At 35.1% G+C, this 12,357-nt stretch overlaps 2 protein-coding genes across 2 annotated transcripts; one reads left to right on the top strand and one right to left on the bottom strand.

The window, feature by feature from the left end:
* Positions 1-1,609: 1,609 nt before the first annotated feature.
* Positions 1,610-7,300, top strand: LOC122042755 (dolichyl-diphosphooligosaccharide--protein glycosyltransferase subunit 1B-like). Its single transcript, XM_042603055.1, has 8 exons — positions 1,610-1,776; positions 1,939-1,983; positions 2,132-2,763; positions 3,636-3,777; positions 4,256-4,435; positions 5,739-5,807; positions 6,714-6,803; positions 6,936-7,300. Exons 1-8 carry the CDS (start codon positions 1,651-1,653, stop codon positions 7,074-7,076), a joined length of 1,425 nt encoding a protein of 474 aa, XP_042458989.1. The 5' UTR covers positions 1,610-1,650; the 3' UTR covers positions 7,077-7,300.
* Positions 7,301-7,609: 309 nt separating this feature from the next.
* LOC122040161 (GATA transcription factor 1-like) lies at positions 7,610-8,855 on the bottom strand. The gene is made up of 2 exons (XM_042599505.1): positions 8,553-8,855; positions 7,610-8,483 (listed from the first exon to the last, which is right to left on the bottom strand). Exons 1-2 carry the CDS (start codon positions 8,748-8,750, stop codon positions 7,767-7,769), a joined length of 915 nt encoding a protein of 304 aa, XP_042455439.1. The 5' UTR covers positions 8,751-8,855; the 3' UTR covers positions 7,610-7,766.
* Between the last annotated feature and the right edge of the window lie 3,502 nt (positions 8,856-12,357).

Genomic DNA, 12,357 nt, shown 5'->3' with positions numbered 1-12,357 from the left:
AATGTCTCCCTTATGTGCTAGTCACTATTCCAAAGGCTAGTAGCCGCCCATGATTTACCTCCTCCGTATTGGTCCTGGGACGGGTTGGCGGGGGCGCTGGGGCGAGTGTATTCGCCTTTTTTTGTCACAACAAATAGAGTTGGGTGAAATTATCATTTTACCTCTCTGTTTGTATCTAAAACCTTAAGTACCATTGATTCATTAGTGAACAGTTAATTCATAATCTAATTATGAATTAGAGCACTCAAACTATTCAGTGCTAGAATCTACACTCAAGTGAATCATTTTAGCATCCTTTCGGAAGTTACAGATTCTGTATTTATAAATCATATTCTCAATTGAATATATAACTGAGTCTCCAAAATGTAAGTGTTACGCCTATTATTTAAAATAGATTTCAACAAACAAATCAAGAGACATGTTAATACAAACAAGGAGTCTATGACTACTCAGGATTTATATTGATCTACATATGATTACTTTAGTGATGTTGATTTGAGTTTTTGTAACGGTACTTAAACATAGACACTTAAATCATATCTAGTCCTTGTTCTATATAATCATATTATATAAAATGCTTCTACTTAATGTCATTACATTGGCTATTCGGATAAGATTATCATATTCATAATGTCAACAAACTACATTTATGATTACCAATTAAAAATTTATACTTTAATCAATCATGGACATTTTAAATATATTATTTATGATTCTAATCCTCTTGTATATAACAATCTTATATGTTAAAATCATAGTTACAACAATATATTATAGATTTTATATAGATATTCATTTTATATAAGTAAGTATAAAACAATCAAATAATAAAATAAATACTTCTTTTATTTAATTCAATAATTAATAATAAATATCCGTTTATGGACATATTTCCAACAATGTTGTCGATTTTTCAGCTTAGATGCTCAAGTAAGTTTTAGAATTTCTCATTACCTAAATTTTCATAATACACAAATCGAAACTGTATTCTCGAAATGTCTCCTTTTTTTTTTTTCTTTTATATTATATTTTGATTTTAATGTAGAGTTATTCAAAAATTTTCAAACTAGGGAGGAGAATGTGTCGAATTTGAATCAAATTTTATATTTTTCATATTCATTGCTATCTATTATATTGGTCTCCCTACTCATTTCTATATTAATCGGATCCCTACATTTATCGAAGATCAGGTATTTATATCTTATTCATCATCCTAAATATTTATAGTTTCCTTTAAAATAAATAAATTATTTTAATAAATTTATACAGATAGAATTTTATCACATTAAATAGAATTTTATCACATTCCTTTCATATCTATATTAAAAAATATTCATATCTAAATTTTTAATTATTTAATTGGTCTAAAATTTTTTTCAATATCCTACTCCATTGGGATCTAATATTGGATTCTCTACTGAATTCGAAATAAATTTTCATCCCTACTCTATAGGATCTCCACTTAAATAATAATAAAAATAATAATAAATAAATAAAATTAAAATTAAATCAAATCAAAATGGAAAGAAAAAAAAACAAATCGGGTTTAGCTTCTAGACCCGGTTCGATTTCGAACGTGGCCCGAGATCAGCCGGTCCGGTGTCAAATACTGGAAAGCAAAGACGAGCGAGGCGAGTCGTCGTCGAAGGGATGGGAAGGAGAACGAGATCCGCGGCCGCCATGGCGATCGTTCCGCTCCTCCTCCTCTCCTTCTTTCATTTACTCCAATTTGTCTCTTCTACGCAGGAGATTCGAGTCCTCAGCGCGGAGAAAAGGGTGAGATCTCTTCTCTCGACGGGGGAGCTCAATCAGATTACAGATCGATCGACTATCTCATCCTTGTTTGCCTTTCTTCTTCTTAATCTGCATGTTTTGCAGCGAAACCTATGTTCAATAACGTTCTAAATCTTTATTGTTTGCATTGGTCGGTGATTGCAGATCGACTTGACTTCGCCAATCGCAAGGGTTTTCTTGACTTTGAAGGTACTTCAGATGTAAATTTGAACTGTTTGTTTTTCCCTCCTAATGTTGGAATTCCTTCAAAATGTTAATTAACTGGAGCTGATGGTGCTGCACTTGATAGTGTTCCTCCAAAAATTAAAATTTTATTGGTCTCCATGAACTCCTGTAGGTGGAAAACTATGGTGCACCTGAAGTTCCTGAAATTCTTATTGCTTTCTCACCGACTGAGTCTGAACATTTGGCAATTCTTAAAGCATCCACCGTAGAAGGGAAACGCAAGAAGAAGACTTACGTGCCTCTTTCCGTGAGTCCTGTTTCCTCTCCTGATGCACCTAATGGTGCTCAGCTCTACTCTGTTACGTTACGCAGTCCATTGCAGTCCGGTGAGATGACCACAGTGGAAACACTTTATGTGCTAACTCATTCCCTCGAGCCCTTTCCAACTGAGATTAGCCAATCAGAACCACAGCTTGTTTACTACCGTGATAGTGCAACTATTCTGTCACCTTACACGATTGTGGAGCAAACTGTATATATAAAAACTCCTAGCAGTAAGGTTGAATCATATACAAAAGTAGAACCAACTGCTCGTTCTGGTTCTGAGACAAGATATGGACCTTACCATGATCGTTTGCCATATTCATTCTCTCCAGTAATTGTACACTTTGAGAATAACAATCCATTTGCTGTTGTTGAAGAACTTGTGCGTGAGATAGAAATTTCACACTGGGGAAACCTTCAGATTAGGGACCACTACAGATTGAAACATGCTGGTGCACGACATAAAGGAGTTTTTTCAAGGTTAGTTTAGGAAATTTAAAGATTGTATTTCTCTGTGCTTGACTCTAGTAATGAATGTGAAATTGTCTAAACTTCCTGTATGTTCTTGACAGATTAACGAGTATTTTTCAGATATCATTTAAGCTTGAATTCCTCCCCAATATTATTTTACATCTGATCTGAATATGTTGTCCAACCTTTGTTTCTAGTTACACCTGTCCATCATAGTCCTCAAAGTTGTGTCCATAGCTATTATGTTAATCATGATTTTTTTGTTTTAAAATATCTCTAGTAGTACTAACACTAGTTACTATATTATAATACATGTCCTGTTTCACATTCATGTGATTACTAAATATTATTTCTCTAAAACCCATGAGAATAATTGTTTGGTGATTCTATTATAAGCATTTTCTATGTCATTAAAATTATATGCATATTTTCTTCTTTTCTATTATGTCCCTCCATTGTCGTCTTATTAAATAAATAATATTTTTTTTGTTCTTCCTGGTATATAAGTAATTAAATTGAATTTCAAAAAAAAAAAATTCTATCTTTTAGTGACTTTAGTCCAAAGTTTCATATTATGACTTATCAACTTAATTCTTGTATAGGATATTAGGGGCTTAGCAATGTTAAGATGTAAGGAGTTTTTTTATTAACATGTTGCTTTCTTTTGGAATCATTTCTTCACCATTTGTCGAGTTAGATATGGTTGTATACGTGTATTATTGTTTTGTGTCTCTCTACTTTATTTCTCAGTAAGGAACTAATGAATGCTCCAGTTGAATTATCAAACAGTGCTTTTGAAATTGCATTGTTTTTTTGAGAACAATGGCTGCTTGGGGTTATTTCTATTGGGTATATGATACTTATGCTAAACATCCATGTAGGCTTGATTATCAGTTTAGGCAATCACTCAGTGCTTCCTTCAAAACTCTGCTTGCAATGTTGCCACCTAGAGTTCACTCAGTCTACTACCGTGATGATATTGGGAACATCTCATCATCTCATTTGCGAATTAATTCTCAAAAGGTACTGATAATTATTATGCATTCTCTATAATCTGATGCAAATATCTCTTGCTCTAAAGATTGACTTTGCACAGTGATGAACACCATTCATGCATGATTTCCATTCCTTGAAATATCTGGTTCAGTGTCAGTGCCTATCAGATGACAATAAATATCCAATATAGGTGCTGCCGACACTACCACTTGACTTTGCTAGTGTTTAAATATCAACTGTCTTGGGATGTTACTGAGTGCTATGCTCCAGATAGCCAACTCATGATATCTGGCATTTGACTAGTTACTAAACTTTCCTTTTTAACTCGACATGTTTGAAAGATGGAATGCCATGTTTTTTTTTAAGATAAATTAATCTGCTACTCAGTTGCCTCGATGAGTGCGGTCTCCTTTGAGCCTCTAAAATTTTCAAATTGATATAATTTTTCTTGTTAGAGATGGTATGTTTTGATCTTCAAGCTAACTTATTTTGCTATGGATTTCAGTCGGAACTAGAAATTGAACCTAGGTACCCATTATTTGGAGGGTGGAAGGCCACTTTCACTATTGGCTATGGGCTACCATTGCAAGATTTCCTGTTTGAATCATCTGATGGCCGGCGTTATCTTAACTTCAGTTTTGGATGCCCTCTGATTGAAACGGTGGTTGATGACCTAACAGTTAAAGTAAGTCTTCTTGTCCTCTTTTGCTTTGGCAAGTTCTATACTCTGTAGAATTCTGGAATTTGTCCTTGGATACTAAGGTATAAGTACACAACATGAATTATCTTGTTATGTTGATTCCTCATCCATGTTTAATTTTCTTTTTGAGACTGTTTTTCTCCTCATACTTGTGGCTCAAAAACTTTTATGATGGAGTCATTTGAAAAAACACCAATTTTCTTTTGCTAGGTCTGTCTGCAATTGTAGAATCTGTTTCATGGTGTTATCGTTTGTTCCCTGAATTTTTATAGGTTATTTAAGTTACCTTGTCATTAGTTTGTAATGGAATAGAACTTATAAAAAAAATAATAATAGATGCGTTAGAATAATGGAATTTTCTTAAAAGAAGACCCATGGATTTCAGTAGCAGACGTCTGATGAAAAATTGATCCCTTTGTTTGACATTTGTTCATCAACTTAACGTTCTCTTGTGACACTCCTATATGTCAACCTAGCATATAATGATCATGCTTAAAAGTGGAAAAGGATGAATAAGCAAAATAATTGCCACCTCTAACAGGATGTCCCGTCTTCACATTACACAGATTGCTGTTCCTGCACAAACTGTATTCCAATACTCCCATGATTTCTTTTCACTGTTACTATAATTCAAAAAATGACTATTACTACCCAACTAATTTTCACTACTCTGCCAGTGATCACCACTCACTAACCTAAGATACAGGGACACAACTTAAACCCTCATAAAGCAAAACCTAATACTAGTGGTTCATATAGGCGTATTATATTCTCCTGTACAATTACCTATGCATGTGTCATTGCTTAATACTTGGCATGAATCTGATGAGTTTGTGAATTTATAAAATTGTTGGACTTAGACAACTTAAGAACTAAGTAATTACAACAGTAGAAAAAAATGATTTTAAATTTGAATACTTATCTAAAATGCAACTTAGAAATGCATATCATTTTTATTACTTCCTAATTCAGATACGACTTTCACCTATATAATATATGCTTATGAGGAAAACCAGTATGTTATAGTCATATTTGGTATGGATACAGGTGTTTTATGCATGTTTGAGAAGCAAAATACATAGTGTCTAATGTTTAAGACTCAAGGTACTTGATTATTTTGTAGCTGAAGTACTTGATCAGGTTTCTTACTGTTATATCATATTTGTTTACAGGAACAGTATAAATGTTACATCTTATTTGAGCATTGTACTTTTGCAATTATGAAACTTATAAAGAAGATGGCTTGATTTGGTGAATTTTTGTTAAAGAAACTTGTCTTCTGCTTCAGGTTATTCTTCCTGAGGGATCAAGAAATCCTACAGCTGCAGTTCCCTTTCCAGTGAATCAACATCTTGAGGTAAATGTTTATACTCAAAATTAGTGATTTACTTGATAAATAGTAATGCAACATTTACTAAGTCTTTTTCATGTGATAAGTATATTTTTTTCCTTTTCTTTATGCATGGAGATTCCTGCCCACTTGATTCTGATGCGATATAATGCACCTAATATGCTCAGTTTAAGTTCTAGGTATTCAGGATGGAATGAAATTAGATATTAACATGACATAACTTGTGAATAGGTGAAACATTCTTTTTTTAGTTAACATGATTATAGATTCAATATCTACTTGTAAAAACATTCTTGTAATTCGTAATTTTGCCAAATCTGCAACTTCTTGAACTACTATTACATTATCATTATTTTTATGAGGTAAACTTATTTCTTCTAACAAATTTCCAATCATTGTAGTTGTGATCAGTTATTTCTGACTGAAATGTTCTTTTAAATTCACGCCCATCTTAAAAGAGTCAGTCAATTTTGTTGAAGTGACTATCATGGTTACCACAACAATGAACAAACTTTGTCTCAACTATGCGTATGGGCTGCATGAATCTTTGACCTTTGCCTACAATGACTGGTATGGTAACTCAATTTGCATATCAACCCTATTTTGCCAACTCTGTTAAATGATATTGAGCAAAGATGAAACAGAATGCTATAATCTTGGTATACCTATGATAGCAAAACATTAATCTCTACTGCATGGTATCCGAACTGGCTTTCATAAATCAAAAGAAAAATCATACTAGACCTCTACCATGGCATAGTTCGTTTTGGCCACACCATTTCCACATGACAGAGCATGGTGCACAAATCTCTCTAGTTATTTAGAGTGAAGATCGAAAAAAGTTCTTAGCTAAATGTTTCTTGCCTGTTATGCCAGATCAGAGTAATGTCTAATTGTTTTGTCACTGTGCAGACGACTTATTCATATCTCGATGTTGTTGGGAGGACAACATTGGTGCTCCAGAAGAGAAATGTTGTACCAGAGCATAACTACCCATTCCAGGTAATTCTCCTCATTTTCACCATAGTGCTAGATTGCATTCGCATTGGGTTACATTTAAATTTAAGAAAGCAACTATTCAACGTGCTGAAACTGAAAAATATGATACTTATTTGAACTATCTTTGCGCAACAGGTCTATTATGATTTCAACCCAATCTTCATGCTTGCGGAGCCCTTGATGTTGGTATCTTCTGTTTTCTTATTCTTTGTTGCGTATATCGCGTACGTTCATATCGATCTATCCATCAGGAGGCCATTGAAGACCAACTCATAAAATAAACTGTTACGAATTGTTAGATGTGAGGTTGTCATTTATAATCCAAACGCTTCAAGGTAGAAGAAAAGAGTCCCAACCCCTTTTACTAGTTCAGCGAGTGTTCTAGAATTCACTATCACTTTATCTAAACCCCTTTGTAGTACTTTTTTGGGTGCTCTGACAATTTTGGATTCTGCTGCATTATCGTAGCAATAATTTAATTTCGTGTCTTTTTTATTTTATCCTTCAGCTATTCAAGATTAAGTTCTTAAAATATCGCGATGAATGACTCTTTTTTTGTTTAACTTGGATTAAGAAAATCACTAGTTAAAGTATGATGGTCATTAGGTGAAACCATTACTTGTGTTTCTAACAAGGTGTTTAGTTAAAGCCAACAACAAATCTTAGGATGGTAGTTTTTTGTTTCATTTCAAGATTTTTTATCTGGTAGATCATCTCCATAAGGATATTTATTATATATATAGTTTCAAAATTTATTCGAATCAAATGAAGTTTATCTTCATAATTAGGTAAAAAAAAAACATTGCCTACTTAATTAAATAATCGCTATGTCCTAACTCCCTACATATAAACTTAATGAAAATAATAATGATAATAAAGTGATAATTGATAACGCATAAATTGCTTAAAAATATTTCCCTTTCGGACACCCTCCAAAAACAAAGGTACTTAATAGTAATTATAGCGTCAATGCGGGCGGCGAATATGCTGGAGGAGGTCGCAGCCGTCGTCGTGGCCGGCGCCGACGACCGTGGAGGAAGCCTTCATCCGCATCTCCACCACTTTCTTGTGTGAGTTGGAGTGGAGGTCGGGCACGAAGGTGGGGCTGGCCGCCGGTCGGTATTCCGGGAACAGCCGCCCGGTCTTGTAGCGGACGCCGCAGGCGTTGCAGAGCGTCTTCGGCCCCGTCGGCCCGGCTCGCCACTGCGGCGTCTTCTGTATCCCGCAGTGCGTGCATTTCCTCAACCCCGGCGAACCCGATTCCTCCTCTGTCCCGGTCGCCGCGTTGGCCGCCGAGCTCTTTATTATGATCTTTAGCTTCTTCTTCGGAACAGGTAAGGACTCGGACGCGCCGAAGCTCTCGTTTATGGGATGCGAGGGGGGAGAAGGGAGGTAGAAGGCGGCGGGGATGCGGCGGCGGCGCTTGCTGCGCGCGCGGGCGGGGAACGCCCTGCCGCAGGACTGGGAAGCCGAAGTCGAAGATTGAGACGACGACGACGAAGAAGAAGACGAGTCCCCACTGGAATTGGCGGCCGGTTCGAGAACGGAGATCGGACTCGAGTCTCGCACGAAAGCATCGATATTGGCGGCGCCGCTGGCGGCGCTCGGGGGTGGAACGTCGACCAGAAAGGAATCGCACTCTTCGAGGAACGCCGGCGTCGAGTAATCCAATTTCTCATCAAACTATTAAAGGTAAATCCACAATTAGTACACCTCAAATGTCACATAGAATGGAAGAACTAAGAAGCGTACTTGTTTTTGGTTACTAGAGCACTCAAGGTAGTGGTCTCCGCCGCCGCCTGGAGAGGCGGCCGGAGGAGGAGTTAGGGGAGGGAGAAGGAAAGCCCCTGTTTCATTGCAGGGCTTCTTCACCATTACTAACGCATTCTCCTCGTCCTCCTCGTTGAGGAAATCGAGCAGGTCGTCGATCTCGTAGTAGAAATCGCTCATCTTGTTCCTCAGGATTCGTCGTCAAAGCTGAGCAGAGGTGAAACAGGGGAGGGAATTAATAGCTGCTCGGGGTGTCGGGGACGACGACCGAGATTGAAAGATTCGGCCCCGCTGACGTGGCGGCGTTCCCTTACTCTGGACACGTATGCATTCAATTACTGAGAAACACATTTCACCTCCAAAAAGTAAATATCATTTTAAAATAATATTTTTTTTAAAAAAAAATCAAACTATTATTATTTTATCTCTATCCATCCACTCGTATTGCTATTTTATCAAAAATAATATCACATGTTTTAATTTTACGTCGACTGAATATTAGATAATCTAAATTTTAAATTGATTCAAATTAAAAACTATCCGTGAGAAACTTTTTATCCTTTTATTTAAATGCATCTGTGTATTCGTATTTAATTTGAGAGCACAGATATGTTGATCCATTTTTTAATGATTTAGGAGATGTACTATTCATATTTATGATCGGATCGTAATCATGATTCGATCGTAAATTATTACGATCTCTTTCTAGATTTATTGCCCCCATCATATTATAATTTTTGTTCGAAATGGACGACCGGAGGCCGCCCGGAGATCTCCGATGGTGGATAAGTGGTCAGATTACTGGACGCTGAGCGAGAATGTCCTTCGGACGGCTTTCAACCGTCCGTTCTGAATAAAAATTATAATATGATAGGGACAGTGAATCCAAGAAGAGATCATAATCATTTACGGCCGGATCGCGATCCGATCGCAAATATAAATGACACATCCTCTGGACCACAAAAAATGATCTAGGAGATCCCGTCACTTAATTTGAACGTCTCCGTTTAAAAAAAATATGCCACGTATTTATTATATTAATAATTTTTTATTAATATATATTCATTTTAATATTCATATTCATTATTTATGAATTCTACTGTCTATTTATTCATGTTTATTTTTTATATTTAATTTTTTTTTTTATAACAGCGTTCACAGATGGCTAAAAAATAAAATAATTTTATATTTGTAAAAAAAATTGTACGATGAAAATTTCAAGTGTAATCCAGCTAACAAATAGTTGAGACGTGCAATAGCATCATTGCAATTTTTTTATAATAATGATAATAATATTTGCTTTAATCGATTAAATTTGTACGGTGGAAATTGTGCTTCATTTTGAGAAATTCCAGTAAAATTTAATTAGTTGGAGAGGAGTTGTAGGCAACGATTTGACTTGTGAACTAAAAGTCAATTCGATCAGATTTCCTAATCGAATCGAACGTTCATCTCGTTTACGTATTGTTAGCTGGCCCTAGACAATTATTAATTAATTAATTAATTAATTAATATTTACTGATGGGGTTTAGATGGATGAGCAGGTCATGTGCGAGTCCACATGGATGATGATGTCTGCCATGTGATGAGGGAGGGTGGACAGGGCACAATGAATAATGCGACTTGGCTCACGTGACCACATGACATGACAATGCTTATGCATCAAGCCTTAATCACTTTGTTTGGTGGATCATTAATTCCTTTAATCTTTAATCTTGGTCATTTGCACTAATGACTAATAGTCACCCGTGATTTATCTCATCCGTGTTGACCTAGGGACGGATTGACGAAGGCGCTGGGGGCGAGCGAATCGCCTTTTGCCACATTAATTCCTTTAATCTTTTCATTCTACCAAATCAAACAACTCATTTCCATTAGGGTTGTAAATGAACCAAATATTCGTAAATAAATTTAACATTCAACTTAGTAAGAATTTATTTATATTCGTTCAATATACATAAGATTAATTAAACAAACAATTTTGAATAGCTCGTTAACCTAAATAAATAAACTTGAACACATTGTGTTCAACTCATTAACGTTCGTGAACAATGCTCGTGAACAATATTCACGAACAATATTCATTAATAAAACTCTTTTCAATATATTAAATAAATAATAAAATAAAATAAAATAAAATAAATTTAAATTATCAAACCAAATAATCAGTCAAATAACTAAAAGTTTCAAATAAATTTGAATTGAGAGCTTGATAACATCTAAACGAACCAAGCTCAAGCTAAGCTCGAACCAAACTCAAACCAAGTTTGTATTGAGAGCTTGATAACATCTAAACGAACCAAGCTCAAACTCATAAAAAATAAACCAAACTAAATTTGAATACTCATTTCAAAAGTTTATCTTGACCTTACTAAGACCTCTTATTGCAAAGAAACTACAACCTCGCCGGTGACTTCAATTCACTATTAGCATTATGCCGACGAATTTGACTCATTGATAAAGGTCATTTGCGCTTCTTTTTACTAAAATTTTACCCCTTAAGTTTATTGATTCAACTCGGAGACAAAAAACGAGTCGTAAGATTTTTCCTTTTCTTCTCGAACAAAAGGTCTCCTTGCTACCGTCTGTAAGTTGAAATGGGGTGGCATTCCACACATCAAACATGGAGAGCTGTCTTCAATCATTTCTTGATCGATCCACCAACCATTTTGTTGTGCACCACATTCAAAATTCTGACTTTAAATTTAATATCACAACAAAATAAAATAAAATTTCAAAAAAAAAAACATTTTCATTTGGCTTCTCAAAGTTTACTTCATCTTATAAAATGCCAACACAGCGTTAATGATTTTGAAACTATGAAGGCTAGTTAGCTAATTTAAAAACTCCAAGGGGGTATCTGAAAACATTAAATAAATAAATAATTACCTAAAGAGAATCTAAGATCCAATCTGATTTTTTTTTTTTTTAAAAAAAAGCTTTTATTTATACAATTAAAGAATTGAGTTCTATAAAGTGAGACCCGTCGGTGACCGACACAATATCACAATGGGAAGGAGGAGGAATTAATATTGGAGGTGTTGGTTTTTAATGTTCATGTTCCTGATATAAATTACGCCAAAGTTAAAAATATATTTAAACATTCTACAAATCGATTCACTTCATAAAAGTGTTGGATTTAAAGGTATTTTAAACTTTATTTGATTGTAGATTTGTAGTCTATATAGGTAATTTAGAATAAGAACATAACTAAGCCTCTTATTCAAATATCTTCGGCGCAACCCTCACATACTAGTCAGTGTTATTTAGGTCAATTTTGGCACAACTTTAACCTAAGCATACGACGTAACAATTTAGTTGTTGGATGAGAGCTTTTCGCGCATTGGGTAAAGTAAGTTAAATTTTCGAAAAGCATGTTTGAACTAGGGGCTTGCTTCTAATAAATGGAATGGGCCATCAACCATCTTTCCTTTCCCCTTACTTCAACATCACTGAGAAGAGGGTGGTGTCCTCCTTGTCATTTTGTTTCAACTATCTACATGACCACTTGTACCATTGATAGAATATATAAAATACAATAATGAAAGAAAAAAAAATCATCTTTGATGCAATAATGTTGATGTCTAAGGATTAGGGACAATCGACAAGTGATTATGAGGTGGGGGCGACCAAAGTCCAAGGTATTCTGGCAACGAATAAAATGATCCAGACCCAAGTGAACCCATCCACAGGCTATAAAGATATTCATATAACACATAATTTTATGAACTTAAGCTAGTGATGAACAATTCTAACTCTCCTAACAATAATGCTATCATCTAACAGA

This window comes from Zingiber officinale, chromosome 2A (genome assembly GCF_018446385.1).
Source record: "Zingiber officinale cultivar Zhangliang chromosome 2A, Zo_v1.1, whole genome shotgun sequence".
In the NCBI taxonomy this organism is placed as follows: domain Eukaryota; kingdom Viridiplantae; phylum Streptophyta; class Magnoliopsida; order Zingiberales; family Zingiberaceae; genus Zingiber; species Zingiber officinale.
The sequence above is the reverse complement of the archived record's forward strand: the minus strand, read 5'-3'. Positions and strand labels throughout refer to the sequence as shown.